Source organism: Trichomycterus rosablanca, chromosome 19 (genome assembly GCF_030014385.1).
Source record: "Trichomycterus rosablanca isolate fTriRos1 chromosome 19, fTriRos1.hap1, whole genome shotgun sequence".
NCBI classification, from domain to species: domain Eukaryota; kingdom Metazoa; phylum Chordata; class Actinopteri; order Siluriformes; family Trichomycteridae; genus Trichomycterus; species Trichomycterus rosablanca.
In genome coordinates, this window is record NC_086006.1 from 20198184 (window position 1) to 20217914 (window position 19731).

The window sequence follows — 19731 nt, forward strand, 5'->3', positions numbered from 1 at the left end:
TTATACTAGAAGAGTGCAGGTGCTGCACTGGCCTGCCTGAAAGGAAAAGTAGAGTAACATTTTAGAAAACGTGCCCTGTCCTAACTTTTTAGAATGTGTTGCAAAACTATAAAATTTCCACTAAGCACTTACTGTATATACAGAAACCTTAAATTTAATCCTTACCGTACGAATTCTTTTGAAATTGGTGTAATTTTGCCATATTTAATAAATTATACAAATTGTAATGTCTAAATAAATAACATGCCTAAAAGAGTCCATGTCTTGGTGTCCATGCTAAACATGGTATATTTAACATTAGTGAATAGCTTCTTACTTACCCAGCTCAGATCAATTTGGTCTTGTTAATGCACCAAACTGTACGCTCCAGGCCAAAGATTCACTTCTGCTGAGACTTTTACTGTATATTAGTAACTGTACAGTCAGGTTAGGATGATAGCTGTCTGGAGTACAGTACAAACTAGAATACAGAGAAGTGCATGAGGGAGTCCTGTAGTAGTGAGCTCACATGTTCTGACCACTCACCCATGTCAAATAGCTGGAATCTGAGTCCAGTGTAATGTGTAAGTGTGTAAGTGACTGTACCCAATTACTTTGGTGAACAGGGTTATTTTTGGAAGAGGAATGGTATGGGGATGTAGAGAAAGCAGGATCGAGTTACCACATGATGGATTAACACATGCACATACTGTATGATGCGCTTTTATTGAAGTTACACTGTATGCCCAAATGTATCTGAAAACTAAAACTCTACCTGATAGCTACACCCATTGCTATCAGGTGTATAAAATCAATTCTATGAAATAAATAATTTAAACTTTGTGGTAACAGTCTGTGGAAGGGGTTTCCTTTTTCCAGCATGACTGTTCCCCTGTGCACAAAGTGAGGTAAAGCAATTCAGTAATCTGCACAGGGCCCTGAACCACACTGACACATTCCAAAATGTTGTGTCCAAAATAAAGGGTGTCCACAGCTATTAAGCAAGGCTGTCATTTTTAGGGCAAGTTTTGGTGTCAAGATCACTCTACTTCGGCCTTTGTCTTAAGCCCTGACCTCGATCCATATGAAAACATCTAAGATGAATTGGAATGTTGATTGTGAATCAGGCCTTCTTGTTAAACATCAGTGCTTAACCTCACATATTCTCTTTATATACTCTTTATATACTTAAATATTATTATAAAATAATTTTTTATTTGAAAAAAAAACAAGCAGTAATTTAGAATATACATAATTTATTATTTATTGTGATAACACTGTATTCATACAACTCTGATGTCATCATGTAAGAAAAACACATTTTAGTAGGGATGAATGAGAGAGAACTGCAAGAGAAAGGTGTCGCAAATAACAAATTAGATGCACTTCAGTTTGCAAACTGCCCCTTAAAAATTTACCAATCTGAATTGACCGTACTTAATTCATTCATTCATTGTCTGTTTTACCACTGCTTTATCCTGTCATGGTGGATCTGATTCACTGAGTGAAGGGCAGAAAACATCCTTAACAGGTCGCTAGTCCAACACATGGCAGACGCACACACAAAGACATTTTACAGTTCTAATCTTTAGAACATTGATATTTGCGAGACCTTTTTCTTGTCAACATGTGTAGTAGAAGAAAGAGCCAGAGGAGATGAGAATGCTGCTGTACCTTCTACTGGTTCATTTGTTTTATTCACAGTTTGGTCTGTTCAACTTTCTATCTGTCCCACTTATATCTCTCTCTGTGCTGCAAGCTGTTCCTGAGCTGTGGTTTGTGAAAATGGGGCAAAGGAGGGCTACGTAAATGCACTTATTCTGGTCATGAGATGTATTTCCATGTTTGGATGTACAGTATATGTTCACTTATCGTTCACCTGTGTGTTCACTTATTGCAATGAGTTACAGTTACATTTAAAATAACATAACACATTTACACAGTATAAAGACCAAGGCAAAACAAAAGCACACTAAAGCATGTCCCAACTTGTTTTTCATAAAAGTCATAAATTTCTTGGTCATAAATCAAATTGCATATTTAAAGATTGTTAGCTTGTAATTCGGTTATAATTTTTCACAGCCAAGTCTTCAATTGTATTTTGCATATTTAAAAAGTTATCACATAATTCACATTAAATGTAAGTGTAAAACGATGTGTTTGTACCATTACGTTTCAGTAAAGGGAGATATAAAGCTAATGATGTGGTTGTTGGTGTTTTTTGCCAAACATAAGGGATTTGTGGGGGATTTTATCCCTTCTAAATAGACAAAAATAGAGAAAAAACTAAGTATTTAGGCATAGCAGAAAAAGCACCCCCCACCACCACCACCCCACAGTTAATCAGTATGTTCACTGAATTATTGCAATACAGCTTTGGAGTGTATGAGCAGAAACCTGGGGGCTCGTGTCTAAAGCATTTGTAAGGTTAGATTTAATCCAAAATGACATACATTTAGATTGAAATCAAATCGAAATGTACAAATCTTTATTTATCAAACACATTTAAAACAAATTTGCTAACTACATCTAAAATTCACCGTTCATTATCAGTGAGTGCTTCATCTTTGAGTGTAATGATTCTAAGCTTATCCAAAGAAAACTAGATGAAAGGAGGGGGTACATTTCAGGCTTAGATCATGCATACCCACTTTCACACATTCATATACACCACCTAGGGGAAAAAACTAGCAAATATGTCTACTGACATGTTTTGGGAGTTAGTAAGGAACCTGTCTACTCATGTGGACATGGGGAAAACAAGGTAAACCCCTCACAGGCATTGTACGGACAACTGTGTCCGCTGAATCACCATGCTATTAAGCCACCTTGCAACTGGTAAATAAAACTGAAGGATCAAAATACAAAAAAAAAATTATTCATTTTTACTAACATGGTGCATTCAATGCCACTTGGGAAAAATCCCTGAAAGTACAGGAATGTGGGCAGCATACAATTACTTACACTCACTTACTCAAACCTAGAGGCAATTTAGTGTGCCCAACTCACTCACTGGCATGTTATCAGGTGTGGAATGGACACCAGAGTAGCCAGAGAAAGTAACCAAGGTCTTCAGGACTCACATCCCTGAGCCGTTTTACCAGATGTGTCACCATGCCACCAGGAAAGATTTTAGCTATATATAAATTTTTTTGTGTACTTTATACGTACACAACACATCATTAAATTCCCTCCCAATCTAGTCATATCCAATTATTTTAATTATATTTCTGCCTCTACTGCTAGAGACCCCCACTCCTGACCAAGGAGGGCCATAACTAACATATGCACCAAGTCAATATATATTGAAATTTTCCACTGATTGTCAGGAGCATTTTTTAAAACTGAAAAGTAAAAGTTTTAGGATTGTCTAACAGGGTGCATGCAATAATTCACTGTGAAATATTTGTGTATAATGTCCAAAATTACTAGCAGGCTTCACATTTAGCAATGCTAGCTTGAGGGCTTTGTTTTAAATCACACACTATTTTCCACACAGTGTGCTTATATTGGTAACCTCCCAGTTGGTGAAGAATGGTCAGCTCAGGGAGCTGAAGACCTAGGTTTGATCTAGTCACTGTCTGCCAGAAAACTCCAAGTTCCATATGTTTTACCTCCTATCTTCCAAAACCATGCAAAAGGTAGATTGGCTGTCCTAATAATGGTAATAATCCATCAGAGAGTAAAAGTTTTAGTGGTGCCAGCTCTATAGACACAGTTGGTCATGTTTGAGGGAGGGAAGAAGACAGTGTTGTCTTCAGTCTGAGTGGTGGAGAAATACAGTGGGCGTAGCATGATCCTACATATTAAAGCTCTCTGTAAGAATTCACTGCTGGTTGTGCTAGAAGAGTTGTGTGCTAAACTGTGTAGCTTGTAAAGATGTGTAACTTGGGTTGTGGAACCATCGTATGTATGGTCTTCTTCCTTAAAAAATAATTACTTTAAATAAGACAATCTGAACAATGGGCAAAGGTAATTATGAAGATCTTTCTGCAAACTTAATTATAGTGGCTTTTTCTATTACCACATGAATTGCTACAACAGCTCTGAGTTGTAATAGTAATTTGATGACGACAAACTTAAACAGCACTAAAATGCAGAGAAAGATCCAATCAAACCACTGGACAACACTAGAATAACTCACCACTGTAACAGTGTAGTAACAAATAATAGAAAAATTTGCATGATAGTACAATTACATTTTGTACAATTTAACTTATGTTAATCACAAACAAAACATAACCACTGACAACAAGTACCATTATTATTATTAGTTTTTAAACAAAATGTTTCATGATTGAAGTCTCAGTCTCAAGAAAACCATATTTTAAGTTTGGAAAAATAGATTCTGCTATATATTTCTGCAATAAGTTTGTGATTATTCTTGCCTTCCTCATGTATTTTCTGCTCTCCTTTTTTATTTCTCCATCCATCAGTCCTGCTGGTCGGGGGGTTTGAACAGGCCTCGGCTGCGCAGGCTAAAACCCGTTACCTTTTTCACAGATTGACGAGAAGTACCGGTGGACACTGAGGAGGAGGATGAAGAGGATATAGAAGAAGAGGAGGGTGGGGTAGCTTGTGGGACCAAGTTGTCCTGAGGAGGTTGCCGGGACAGAAGCTCTTTGAAGACCGAGTTCATCTGCCTTGTTATTTCCTAAAGGAAGTGGCGAAGAGGAAGAGAGATTTATTCATGGAAAATTGAGGCAGTCCTGTTGATTTTTTCTGCTAATCTGTAGGAATATAATTCTTATAAAGTCAAGGACACACTGCAAAAAATCGAATTAAATAGAAAATTATGGATAAAAAGATGGCAAACCCATACAGACCTGTTTTGCACAATCTGCAATAAAGTACCTGATCATAAAAAAATGTCTACAATTAAAGACCATCTAAACTCAGCACTTATGAACATTACATGCCGACTCTATTCCAGCTTAATTAAAAGAACTGGTAACTGGTAAAAGTGTCAATTAATTTAGCTATGATGTGAAGCATGAATACATAATTAGCAATCAACTTAAATTTTTTTTTTTTTCATCAAATGCTTTCTCTTGGTCAGGTTGGTGGCAGGTCCAGATAAGATAAGATAGGATAAGATTCCTTTATTGATCCCCATGGGGGAAATTATAGTGTTACAGCAGTTCCAGTACAGTGTAAGTTCAGTAAATAGAGTAAATAAAATAGAGTAAAATAAAATAAAAATTATAAAAAATATTAACAATAAATGCAATTACTATTATACAACAGTATGACAATTACAACCATATGATAAAACACTATATATTCTATATGTAAATACAGTGTATCACAAAAGTGAGTACACCCCTCACATTTCTGCAGATATTTAAGTATATCTTTTCATGGGACAACACTGACAAAATGACACTTTGACACAATGAAAAGTAGTCTGTGTGCAGCTTATATAACAGTGTAAATTTATTCTTCCCTCAAAATAACTCAATATACAGCCATTAATGTCTAAACCACCGGCAACAAAAGTGAGTACACCCCTTAGTGAAAGTTCCTGAAGTGTCAATATTTTGTGTGGCCACCATTATTTCCCAGAACTGCCTTAACTCTCCTGGGCATGGAGTTTACCAGAGCTTCACAGGTTGCCACTGGAATGCTTTTCCACTCCTCCATGACGACATCACGGAGCTGGCGGATATTCGAGACTTTGCGCTCCTCCACCTTCCGCTTGAGGATGCCCCAAAGATGTTCTATTGGGTTTAGGTCTGGAGACATGCTTGGCCAGTCCATCACCTTTACCCTCAGCCTCTTCAATAAAGCAGTGGTCGTCTTAGAGGTGTGTTTGGGGTCATTATCATGCTGGAACACTGCCCTGCGACCCAGTTTCCGGAGGGAGGGGATCATGCTCTGCTTCAGTATTTCACAGTACATATTGGAGTTCATGTGTCCCTCAATGAAATGTAACTCCCCAACACCTGCTGCACTCATGCAGCTTCAGACCATGGCATTCCCACCACCATGCTTGACTGTAGGCATGACACACTTATCTTTGTACTCCTCACCTGATTGCCGCCACACATGCTTGAGACCATCTGAACCAAACAAATTAATCTTGGTCTCATCAGACCATAGGACATGGTTCCAGTAATCCATGTCCTTTGTTGACATGTCTTCAGCAAACTGTTTGCGGGCTTTCTTGTGTAGAGACTTCAGAAGAGGCTTCCTTCTGGGGTGACAGCCATGCAGACCAATTTGATGTAGTGTGCGGCGTATGGTCTGAGCACTGACAGGCTGACCCCCCACCTTTTCAATCTCTGCAGCAATGCTGACAGCACTCCTGCGCCTATCTTTCAAAGACAGCAGTTGGATGTGACGCTGAGCACGTGCACTCAGCTTCTTTGGACGACCAACGCGAGGTCTGTTCTGAGTGGACCCTGCTCTTTTAAAACGCTGGATGATCTTGGCCACTGTGCTGCAGCTCAGTTTCAGGGTGTTGGCAATCTTCTTGTAGCCTTGGCCATCTTCATGTAGCGCAACAATTCGTCTTTTAAGATCCTCAGAGAGTTCTTTGCCATTAGGTGCCATGTTGGAACTTTCAGTGACCAGTATGAGAGAGTGTGAGAGCTGTACTACTAAATTGAACACACCTGCTCCCTATGCACACCTGAGACCTAGTAACACTAACAAATCACATGACATTTTGGAGGGAAAATGACAAGCAGTGCTCAATTTGGACATTTAGGGGTGTAGTCTCTTAGGGGTGTACTCACTTTTGTTGCCGGTGGTTTAGACATTAATGGCTGTATATTGAGTTATTTTGAGGGAAGAATAAATTTACACTGTTATATAAGCTGCACACAGACTACTTTTCATTGTGTCAAAGTGTCATTTTGTCAGTGTTGTCTAATGAAAAGATATACTTAAATATCTGCAGAAATGTGAGGGGTGTACTCACTTTTGTGATACACTGTATATACATGAAGAATGAAATGCAGAGTCCAGTGCTGGGAAAGGGGGGGGGGGGGTCTTGAGTTATTGTATGGGGGGGACTGGCTTGTCAGTGTGAGGACAGCCTGTGTATTCTGCTATTGTTATGCAGTCTGATGGCAGTTGGCACAAAAGAACGTCTGATCCATAGTGAAATACTGCAGGGCAGGAATACTCTGGACAGGGTGCTAGCACTGTTGAGATTCAAAGGTTGTCAGCAATGGTGGGCTAGTGTAACAGAGCGCTGCACCACCTGAGCTGGTTATTTTTTGGCTTCAGACATATATATATACACGTATATTTGTAGCAAAGTTTGGCTGTTCCTTACCCAGTTACCCAGTTAATGTAAGTCAACCTTTAGTCAGAAATTTTAGCAATAGAAATAACACACCTTGTCAACTGTCGGCACGGCCTGTCTTTCTGGCGCTCCTCCTGTCGTCCTCAGGCTGTCCAGAGTGTGTCTGCGTTCCTGCAGACTGAAAAAAATACATTTAATTTTATTCAGTTTATTTAATTCAATTCAACTTGTTCCACTGGAGTTGGTTGTTTGTCTACTTTAATTATGTATTAACTGATCTTGTCATGTATAATTTATGACCAAAATTATGTGGATGCTTTAGATTCCTCCACTAAAGCTGTTTTGTTATTATTAAATATACACATTAAAAAAAACTGTCCCTGGCAGAAGTATTCAACCCCAAACCCCTCTTGGACAATCTGACATCAATACACAAAATACTCATTGTGTTTAGTATTTGTTTAAGCCTCTATCGGCCAGTTCAGCTAATTTTTTTAGCTGTTGTTTGTCTACTGATTTTGTAATGTATAATTTATGACCAAAATTATGTGGACACCTGATCATAAGCTTGTTGGGATTGATCCCAAAACTAGAAGGGTGAGGTTTTGTCCTTCTTTATTAAATTATTTTATACTGATTTTATACTTAACAATTCTAAGTGGTGTGTCCACATAGTTTTGGTCATCTAGTAGAATCTACTATAAATAGTTTGGATGTTGCACTGAGAATATTGATGGACTAAAGTTTTGCGGTTCTGTTTACCCTGAGAGTTGGCGGCTAATGCCAGGCGAGGTTGGTGGGTGAACAAGTCGGCCCTCGGGTAAATGTAAAGTGAGCTTGCGCACTGGACTTGCACCACCACTGCCCCCTCCATCTCCTCCACCTCCTCCACTAGCGACGCGCTGCCTCCCTGGCAGAGATGCGCTGTCACTGTTCACTCGCATGCTGGAAGTCAATGGGAAATTTCAAGATGTCAGTGTACTTTCGAATAGATGAATATGTTGGGTTTACATATTTATAGTAGTATATACCGAGTGCCGTGTTCAGCCAGCAGCTGGTCATCAGTTAGATTTCCTGTGCTGCCACCTCGAGGCTCCTCCCTTTTTCCTCGATCCTGCTTTCGCTCCACTCTGGGTTACAGGGTACATAATAAGGGATTTGACAAAACAGCATTAAATGGAAATTATTTCAGATTTCACCACTAAAACTGTATTATTAATAATAATTTATTACACATACACACGACAGTAATACAGTCCCTTGCAAAAGTATTCAACCCCAAACCCTTCTTACACAAAAAAAAGATAGTCATAATCACAACCTTTTCGTCAATCAAGTTGCGCCAGGTTCATTGGGAAGGGGTAGTGGAGTGGTTTCCAGTGCCCCTTTTGTAGATAAGAATTTTTTTTTTGCATGTTTCCCAATTTTCCTCCCAATCTAGTCGTATCCAATTACACGATTCCATTATGCTTCCTCTCTACTGATGCTGATCTCCACTCCTAATTGAGGAGAGCGGGACTGACACACGCCCCCTCCGACACGTGTGCAGTAGCCGACTGCATCTTTTCACCCGCACGAGGCGGTTCATATGCGGATCAGCTTTGTGTATGGAGAGCCACACCCTGATCAATGCAATATTCCTCGCCAGCAGAGGTCGTTATTGCATCAGTTATGAGGAGTCCCTATACGGCTTCCCACCCTGTATGAACAACAGCCAATCGTTGTTCATGTACCTGCCCAGCCCAGCCGGATGGCAGAGCCGAGTTTTAAACCAACGAGTTCAAAATGTCAGCTCTGGTGTGCTAGTGTGTTTTACCGCTGCGCCACCTGAGTGGCAAAGAAAAACTTAAAAACCCCCGCACTCGACCCACAAGTACATGTCTTTTGCTTCCATCTCCACTGGAATAGATTTGAAACACTGTAATCCATACAAAACTGCAACTTCGGGTCAAATAAAAAAAAATAAAGTGGTAAATCACCTCAGTGGAATTATTGCAAGTGGTATGCTTTATGTACCTTAAATATTTACTGTTTAACAGCATTCATTGCTCTAACAGTGCTCAAACATGCCCTATTAATTTGCCTTGCTGAGTCCCCCACAATAGCTCCGCATCCCTTAGGGGGGAGCAATCCACCTTGGAAACCACTGGGGTACAGACATTTCAATATTCAACCTGTGTTTGATGATGCTATGTTGAGGCCTTTTCGGTGTTCTGCCATTGTTTGGGCCAGTGTGCATGAAATATTTCTCAGTTTAACTATCTGCCTTATTCAAGATCTCACTGTAATATGCACCATTTGTTTTCCCATCAAACCATTACTATATTTTACAGTGGGGATGGCATTATTTGTGCTTTGTTAGATTTACACCACACTGATTGCTCACAAGTCAAGCTAAATGTTTCTCTAAGTCTCTCTAGAGTTCTCAGAGTGATGGTTTGGAAATGACTTTAACTATCACAATGGGCTATTTGTCTTGTGAAGTAATTGCAAACAGCTGATCTGCACATTTCCTAGCAGGTGTTGACTAGATCAAGCATTCCTATTAGATAAAGGCCAGTCTTACGCTCACAAGTGTGTGAATAGTTATATATCACTTTCTTTAAAATTTTTAGTAAACTATTGAAAGGTGTTAAGCTTTTTTCTATTTATTTAAAAGTATTAATTGTTTACTCTTTTATTAAATTTACCAAGCATTAATAAGAAAGGACAAAACCTCACCCTTCAGGCACGTTGATGTACTTATGAGGGATAAGGCCTTTAATTCCTCCCACTTCTCCTCTCCACCATTCAGCAGAGGCTCTGCTGTGCAGTAGGACATGGTCCCCCTGCTTGAATGACAGCTCAGCTGCAGAGCGTGCAACATAGTCAAACATAGCCACTGCCTCCCATTCTGCTCATTCAAACGTACATAACGCACACACACGGCATGGGCACACATACAAACACGCAAACAGACATAGAAGCAGAACACACAGCCCACAGCATGGTAGTATATAATGGAAAATGTGGCACATAAGCGTACACAAGCCACGTACAGAAAGTGACAGCACATACACAAACACAGATATGAGAAATTACAGTAGTGCACAAGTGAGCAAGTACTAAGTAATATATATTTTCAAAGGTAAAAACTGTAAATGAAAGCAGTGTGTCTGCAGGTATCCAAGTTAAGTTTTTAAAACAATGATTTATTTATGAATTATTGATTCATATACACAACATGGCCATTAGTATATACAAGGGAAAATTTGCGAGGGCAGGAGAAGTAGTAATTGGTCGTGTCCGAGAGACTGAGAGAGAGAGCTTATAGTCTGGATTTAGCGCCATCTGATTTCCACCTTTTTGGATGCTCAAAGAAGCTTTAAGGGGAAGAAGATTTTCATGTGATGATGATGTGAAAGCAGCGGTGCAAACCAAAACATTTTTTGCTGATGGCATTAAAAAGTTGGTACGACACAAAAATACACCGGAAAATGCTTTGTCGTGTTGTGTTGCTGCCGGTGTGAACGCACCTTAAGAGAAGACATTCAGCAGCTCTTGCTGCAACACCCTGCAGGCAGGGTGCACTAGCACTTGTAGATTTTAATCCATTCATTGTTTACCAACTGTACTTCAGTTGAGTATGATCCTAGCTCAAAATTTTAACAACCTGCAGACTCCCTGTGACAGTTTTGCTCTTGTTTTTTAAATCTGGTATCTATATAAGCATCATTGTCTCACCATCCTCACTTGGCACATGTTCAGCCTCTGCGTCACCCTCCTCTGTAATAGGTTCACTGGACACACAAAAGCAGACATTAGACATCAGTCAAGTAAAACAGTCAAGCTGTTACCAGCAAGAGAAATAGCAAGGTGTGATAAATCTAACCAGTATTCCTGCTCTAGAGTCATGCATTTCTCATAGATGGGGCCCGGGAACTCAGCGGGGCCAGGAAAGATGCTCTCATGTTGAAGAATCATGGTCTTGACCAGGGCATTGATCTGAGGCTGCAGTGTCACTGCATCGCCTGACTCCGCACCACCTCTCAGCAGACTGGGTCCAAAGCACACAGCCAGGTTATAAGGCTGCATCATGTTCTCATCGCTGTATTGGGAAACACTGTGCACACACACACACACACACACACACAACCATTGTGTAACTGGAGAGCTGTCGTTTTTTTTTAACGTTTTAAAAACAACAGTGCATCATTTTAGTTTTCCTCAGACATAAATGTTATTAATTTCTTTATTCATTATGATTTTAATGTCATGTTTTACACCTTCATTACATCACCTTCGTTACATTCATGACAGAACAGGTAATTACTGTTTACACATCAAATACAGCCATGGACAATTTTGTATCTCCAATTCACTTTACTTGTACATCTTTGGACTCTGGGAGGAAATCGGAGCTCCCGGAAGAAACACACACAGACACGGACAGAACATGCAAACTCTACACTGAAAGGACCTCTTCATACAGCTCAGCATGATGGGAGATGAGTACATTAGCAATACTCACTGATGGAGGAAGGCGAAGAGATAACGCATCACTATGATGAGAGGTCTGGAAAAGGACGAGACCACCTTCTTTATCTGAGCCGCACCCTCTGCTATGTTTTCGATCTCTGTTAACAGAACACAGACAGAAGATTACAGCACTAATGAAAATGATTACATGATGTACATTAGTGTAGCACTCTCAGTACTCAATCAATAAAGAATTCTAAGTATCCCCCATTAAAGTATAACATCTGCATGGTTGCACAACAAACATCTGTGCATACATAGTGCATTAGGCTACACGTAAGAGGCATGGAATTTATCTTACGGACACACTCCATGAGATCATTAAAGCTTTCCTCAGGGAACAGGGGTTTCTCCAGGTCTCTGAAATACAGTTTTAGTACTCCTGCTACTGAATCAATGTCACTCTCACTGTCAGTTAGAGGGTCCTCCCCTAGAAACAAAAACATATTACGTTTACAGTCCCCAATTTCTGTTTTACATTAGTTGTATATAACTTCTATACAATGTATAGCTAAAAGTATGTGAACACATTAAATTTTTTTTTTTTTTTTTGTCATACCCATTGCTAACTGGTGTATTATATTTAAGGCCCTACTAAATTCACGAGTAAATGTGTTTAATTTAATGGACCTTGTTTTTCAAAAATCACAGATTTCACAGATTTAAAAAATGCCACATTTTGACAAACCCCCCTCTGTGTCCACAGAATTGGTTGGAAGTTTTCCAAACTCAGTTACCCAAATAGTGTTTTTAGCTGCTTAACACTTTTTGGAAATTTTGAATAACCGATTGCTAACTAAATTGCCATAGGAGAAGTGTGCTTCTCTACACACATAATTATCTCTCTGTAGTCTGTGCTGCGCCTCAAAAAAACAAGCCAGTAAAGAATTATGCTCCCGATATTTTGTCTATGTACAGTTTATTCCTTACTTTATAAAGTCAGCATTATAGTGCAAATTAGCCAGTAAACATAACTTGAACTTGCACTTGAACGCTATGCAAATCAAAAATGTTAAACACAAACCTTATACTTTAAATTTCATAGCAAATTGCAAATTGCATATTACACGAGAAACCGCTCATTTCATGGTTCGTAAGGCGATTTTCACAGCCACAAATTAGGTAGGGCCTTAATTATATTACACAAAGCTGGAAGCATATTATTTATACTTGTTGGCAATAAGTCTGGCTGAAACCTGAATTTAATGACTAGGAGAGGTGTTCACATACATTTGGCCATATAGTGTATGCTTTCTGTCAGTATGTAACCATATACAGGTTATATGGCATATATCTAAAGGCTTTTAAAATTACATGACATAAGAAAACACATTTACCAACACTCGGATTCTCACCTCTTTCAAAAGCATCTCTAATTTGATTGACTTCGCTCTGAGACCCCGGCACTCTGAATATGCCTTCGTGATGCAGACCTTAAACATATTTTAATTGGAAACTTATTATTTATTGTAATTACCACAAAAAATTATTTATCAAACACCATGCAGGCTGATGTGCAGACTCACCATGGAGGTTGATGAAGCGAATACAGCTCTCTACCACTAAGGGGATTTGCTGCCCTGAGCTCTGAGAGACAAGAAAAAAAAGGTTGGTCATTAGACGTTTCACTAACACATTGCCAAAAATTAAGATACAAAGAAGCAGAGACACAGAAAAAGAATGTTCAGAAATTATAATAAAAACGTTGCACGGAAGAATAAGAGGTTAAAAAATGAAACACAAATGGCAAGCCTATGAAAACATAGCCCAAGCTGTTCTATATTTTTTAAGACATTTGAACAGACTAGGCCAGCCCACCACCACAGCGATTTTTGAGTTACAGTATCCGCAGGGCTACCGACTTGACCGTGCACTCAACAGGCACAACTGAGTGTGTCTGAGAAAGGGAAGGTGGAATAGGGTTTACGCTCATTGGTGCTGCAACTGCGACTCTTGCTGTCTGGTGGAAGTGCCTGTATAAAGAGGAGAAACTAGCACGATCCTCCAAAGAAAAAAGTATAGCTCTTTGTGAGAACTCAGTGCTGGTTAGTATAAAGAAAAAAACGGTAGCACAGGTCAGAGGAGACAGCGGGAGGCTGATGCGGGTGGTAGAGAAACTGTAATACGAAATTAGAAATGACTAAATTAGGAGAAAAAGTGGGAAAATATTTTACTATAAGCTTCTTTGGAAGATTGCATATTTTAAATACACAAAATAATATATTGTCCATATTGCATGGTTGTTTTAATGAACACATACTTTGGAGCATTTCTATTCAAGAACAATACAACGATTCATTAATCATGGTTCTGCACCAGGCTGTTTTCCACGCCCATATTTTATACCAATCTTTATTTGATAATTTAAATTGTTAATTAATTTGGGTCAATTAGGGATGCTATATTTTCCAAAGGTCTGATAATCTAGAAAAAGCGTAAAGTATATTTAAACATCACCATAAGCGAGACTTGATTCCTGTGTTCTATAACATCTCTTAGTTTTACTCATGGGATGTCATGATATGTTTAAAGCCCTGGTTTATCCTACAGTGTTCCACAGCACTTACAGTAAACAAAAGTACATTTTGTACCTTCCAAAATAACATTAGGTTAGGGAAAGTCAGTCATACGTTGGCGTATCTGTATACGGTGTGAAAAAAACTGCCAGGACAGAAAAAGCAGTACCTGTGTTCTAGACATCCGCCTCCTTCTCCTTGGCCAGCCAAACAAATATAGGGGAAAGAGAAAGAAAGAGACCACCAACGTAACCAAGAGCAAACGCAAAGCACCAAGAAGGAGATTAGAAAATAAAGAACAAGGGAAGAAAGGGACAGAAGACAGAAGAAAACCAGAATCAGAAGGTCAGATGAAAAGCAATTAGAGCAAAGCTAATTTGACTTAAGAAGGCAGCAGCAGTTTTAATGCGTTTACACAAGGGAACAGGACAGCAGAGCTTAACCGCTCGTAGTAATAATACACTGTAAGCAGGGCTACGAGAAACAGTCGTAGTTTTTCTGTTCTAATCTAATTCCCAACCACTCAGTCTGAAATATGTGCATTTTAGAATCAAGAGGCTGGCCACACTGATAACTTACTTAAGAAACAAAGTGCATTGGATCAGCTCTGTGGTGCTGGCTACATTACACAACACGATGTGGCATAACAAGAGGCCACTTCCCATTGATTACTGTCCACTTAGGGCTGTCCACAAGATACATAAGCTAAAGCAGGGTATCCATAGGCAATCTGGCATTATTCTATCCTGATTTACAAAAGACTCAAAAGACTTCTGTGTTGTTTAAATGAAAAATTTATAACCAATTTTACTATATGGCTAAAAGTATCTAACCAGCTATCCATGAGTTCATTGGCCATCCCATTTCAAAACCAAAAGACATAAGCAATGTCAGGCACTGACAGGCGAGAAGACTTTGCTTACACTGGCATTCCATTTCATCCTACAGGTGGTCAATGAGCCGTGCAGGCATCTGAAGTTTTTTTCATGAAAACTAACCATGTTCTTGTGGACCTCACTTTGTGTACAGGGGCACAGATATGCTGTGATAGAAAAATACCTTCTTCAAACGGTTGCTTTGAAGCTAAAAGTATTAAAAATACCTAAATAAAACATAGATTTTATAGAATAAAAAATAGATTTTATCAAGGAATATGTACGTTGGGGCATTTCTTGAAATGTTTTATCCCACTCTTATATCCATTACCAATGTCAGATTTATTATTTATTACTTTAAATAAGAATGGCTGAATTGAGGAACTATGATTTACAAAGTAAAAGCATTCTTGTAGAGCCTGGCTGGACCAGCAGTCAGATGTCTGAGTCTCAATGGTGCCACTAGCTGGGCCAGGAGCTCAAGGGACACAAAGGGCCATGTCTATAGGCAGACAACAGAAAGAAGATCTTTTGCTGTCACACCCGAAATGAGTAATTAGCGGTGTGCACATACTATTGTCCATATGTTATTAAAAAAACAGGCAAGTCTAGTGTAACAAATGTGATTTATATATATGTATAGGCACGGTGCACATATCCTTTAACACCTTGAATGCTCACTAGTCTAACAAAAATTACACATTAAACTGTTTAAATCAAACCATCCTCCAACATTAAATGAAATCATTTAAAATGAAAAAGTAAGATAGAAAGAACAAAGTTCTATGTTAGCATATTTAGCTATTACTGTTTGGCATGTTTAAGTTTTTATCACAGACACCTAGTTATCTTTAACATCCAAATTTGTCCTAGTAATTAAAATCAATTAGCAAGCAAAAATATTTTTTTCTATTTATTTATGCATTTTCCCCATTTTTTCCTCCCAATTTAGCGTAGCCAATTTGTCTTCCGCTGCTGTGGATCGCTGATTGCGTTTGAGAAGGGTATATTGCAGCTCACGTGCCCTCCGACGCGTGCTTCTGCACAGATGCTTCTATCTGCTAACCAGGGTCCTTGCACTGTGTTTGAATTTCTCCAACCCAGCAGACACGGTGGCCAATTTGTGCCCGCTAGATGGTGGCCAGCCAACCAGTAGCAGAGCTGAGATTCGAGGTGAGGTGTTCAGAATCTCGGCTCTGGTGTGCTAGCGGAATATCCCGCTGTGCCACCTGGGCACCCAAAGATTTATTGAATGATCCAGAACATGCACTCTAACTATAATGTACAATGCAGTATTAGTATTCTATTCTTCTACATCATATTAAATCAGTGCCTGAGTAATTAAAAGAAAGAAAGAGAGATAGAGTATGGAATGGATGCAGAGAGCAGGAGGAGGGTTATGATGCTGTTAAAAAAAAGGCTAGGGCCAGATGGCATTTGCACCCAACTGAGGTGAGCTTCATCTCTCAAAAATCCATCACACTATGCAAAAACCCAATGCGAGACCAAAAGACAGGAAAGCAGAACAAACTAGAGAGCTGTGTGCTATGTATTGTAATGTGCTTTATTTTATACAGCAAATGAAGTCCTAAAATCTGTTTTGTAGTCCCAACAGAGGCAGTTTGATAAATGGAGCATGGCAGCAAAATTCTTACTTTAAATAGCATTTTGTGCTAGCAGGGGTACCAGGCAATTAAAACACTCAGAATCTGATAATACTGAGAAAGAGAATAGATGTGGATATTTTTTTAATCAACTACTTTTGGCCGAGAAGGGCAACAGACAAGCACATGGCCTGTCTGACACTTTTAAAGCTTCTATTTTAATGCTTCTTCTTTTACTAGCCAGTAGCGGATTGCTACATAGAGCACCAAGACGTATATACGTAGATTCATGTTATGCACTGCAGTGAATGTTGGTGAACTGACCAGACCAGGGATGTCAGTCCCTAATTTGAACTTTCCTCCCACAGTTTGCGGACACTTGTGTCTGTCAAGCATTTTAGATATACCCATATTAAATATATCCATTTGTTCTGCCACTTGCATGACACCCTTTCCTAGTAACAACATAGCATGGTAGATTAGGAACACCGAGTTGCATAATTGCAACAGTAATGACTGCAGTGTGGTGGCACATTTCTCTGCAGAGCAGCACAGAGGACACGGTACATTAGTCAAGAGATGCTAACACACACACACAAACAGAAAACACACACAGAGACTGAAACACGCTTGTATGCCCGAGCAAAAATACACCAAGGGCTACTTAAGATGATTAAGATAATTACCAGATTGTCCTCCAGAATATGCAACGTTTCAACCTCAGTCTGATGGTTTAGTTGGTCTACCAGAGTACAATAGTCAACCCAGCTGGTTATTGTTTTGATGGTTTAGCTGGTTGACCATTATAATCAGCTTGGCCAGGCTGGACGGCCAGCATTACCAGATTGGCCGAACTGGATCTTGGCATTATTGACTAAGCTGGCCTACAAGTCTGGACAAGCTTGGTATGCAATTCCACTGACCAACAAGCAGTAACTCAAACCCTGCAGTCTGCTGAAACCCTACATAAATTAATGAAGGACGAGCTGGTGTGAGTAGGATTTGTACAGATTTCTGCTAGATGGTCAGTGGAAGACGACCAACTGGGTTCCCAGCTAAAACAGGCTTGTCTTTGATAGATTTTAGCAGTACGCACAGTCATTTCACACTCTTGCTCTCTCTCTCTCTCTCTCTCTCTCTCTCTCTGTAAGATTTTCAGACATTACATTCATTGTACAAAATGAAGCAGTTCTTTATAAGCCTGTTTCCAAAAACTGCAGCCAAACTGTACAGACTCATGGAACAAGTATGCTGTAAGACGACACTACAGCAATTTCATGTTATTATGCAAGCATGCAAACATAGCAGCACAACAGATGAGCAGGAACTGTATTAATACTTATTAATACTTATGTAGCACTCTGCAACCCAAACCAAGCAAACCAAGAATGACATAAACAAAAGTATGATGCTAATAGTAAAACAAACACAAAGCAGAAGGACTTTTTTTTAACTGCAAACCAGTAAGAGTGTCTTTAAATGAGAAAACTGGGCTTGTTTTAAGTGGGACAGCTGGGTGTCAACTCTTTGTTGCTCTGTATAGGATATGGTTCTGTGTGGGAACCCACTAACACTGGATGATAAGAAGTGACAAATCGGTAATGCAAGTGAGGGAATTGGAAAAGGCCAAACAGAAGTTCTGCCAAAACAAAAAAGTATGGTAAAGTAGCAATTAGGAGACAAACTCAATAATAATGCCCATAGGTTTGGAAATTGCATATACGAATTAATGGTCTTGTCATTGTTCATACAGCTCTCTTATCCGCAGTGGATTTATTCCAAGACACCCCCATGCCTGAAACTGCATATAATACTGAATTCTAAACATATTTTCCTTTATACACATACAGTGTATCACAAAAGTGAGTACACCCCTCACATTTCTGCAAATATTTTATTATATCTTTTCATGGGACAACACTATAGACATGAAACTTGGATATAAGTTAGAGTAGTCAGCGTACAACTTGTATAGCAGTGTAGATTTACTGTCTTCTGAAAATAACTCAACACACAGCCATTAATGTCTAAATGGCTGGCAACATAAGTGAGTACACCCCACAGTGAACATGTCCAAATTGTGCCCAAAGTGTCAATATTTTGTGTGACCACCATTATTATCCAGCACTGCCTTAACCCTCCTGGGCATGGAATTCACCAGAGCTGCACAGGTTGCTACTGGAATCCTCTTCCACTCCTCCATGATGACATCACAGAGCTGGTGGATGTTAGACACCTTGAACTCCTCCACCTTCCACTTGAGGATGCGCCACAGGTGCTCAATTGGGTTTAGTCCATCACCTTTACCTTCAGCTTCCTCAGCAAGGCAGTTGTCATCTTGGAGGTTGTGTTTGGGGTCGTTATCCTGTTGGAAAACTGCCATGAGGCCCAGTTTTCGAAGGGAGGGGATCATGCTCTGTTTCAGAATGTCACAGTACATGTTGGAATTCATGTTTCCCTCAATGAACTGCAGCTCCCCAGTGCCAGCAACACTCATGCAGCCCAAGACCATGATGCTACCACCACCATGCTTGACTGTAGGCAAGATACAGTTGTCTTGGTACTTCTCACCAGGGCGCCACCACACATGCTGGACACCATCTGAGCCAAACAAGTTTATCTTGGTCTCGTCAGACCACAGGGCATTCCAGTAATCCATGTTCTTGGACTGCTTGTCTTCAGCAAACTGTTTGCGGGCTTTCTTGTGCGTCAGCTTTCTTTCTGGGATGACGACCATGCAGACCGAGTTGATGCAGTGTGCGGCGTATGGTCTGAGCACTGACAGGCTGACCTCCCACGTCTTCAACCTCTGCAGCAATGCTGGCAGCACTCATGTGTCTATTTTTTAAAGCCAACCTCTGGATATGACGCCGAACACGTGGACTCAACTTCTTTGGTCGATCCTGGCAAAGCCTGTTCCGAGTGGAACCTGTCCTGGAAAACCGCTGTATGACCTTGGCCACCATGCTGTAGCTCAGTTTCAG

General features: G+C 39.7%; 1 protein-coding gene across 2 annotated transcripts in view; it reads right to left on the reverse strand.

Moving 5' to 3' along the window:
- Positions 1–4230: 4230 nt before the first annotated feature.
- Positions 4231–19731, reverse strand: part of arhgap4b (Rho GTPase activating protein 4b) — a 37517-nt gene continuing 22016 nt past the window's right edge. The window contains exons 13-24 of one of the 2 annotated variants that reach the window (XM_063016191.1): positions 14438–14465; positions 13279–13339; positions 13108–13185; positions 12054–12182; positions 11745–11850; positions 11106–11336; positions 10958–11013; positions 9956–10127; positions 8266–8364; positions 7997–8179; positions 7328–7412; positions 4231–4633 (exon numbers count right to left, since the gene is read on the reverse strand). In XM_063016191.1, the coding sequence (XP_062872261.1) occupies positions 4412–4633; positions 7328–7412; positions 7997–8179; positions 8266–8364; positions 9956–10127; positions 10958–11013; positions 11106–11336; positions 11745–11850; positions 12054–12182; positions 13108–13185; positions 13279–13339; positions 14438–14465 (1450 nt within the window). In that variant the 3' untranslated portion in view covers positions 4231–4411. The remainder of the gene's footprint in view (positions 4634–7327; positions 7413–7996; positions 8180–8265; positions 8365–9955; positions 10128–10957; positions 11014–11105; positions 11337–11744; positions 11851–12053; positions 12183–13107; positions 13186–13278; positions 13340–14437; positions 14466–19731) is intronic. The other variant, XM_063016190.1, reaches the window with a different exon arrangement.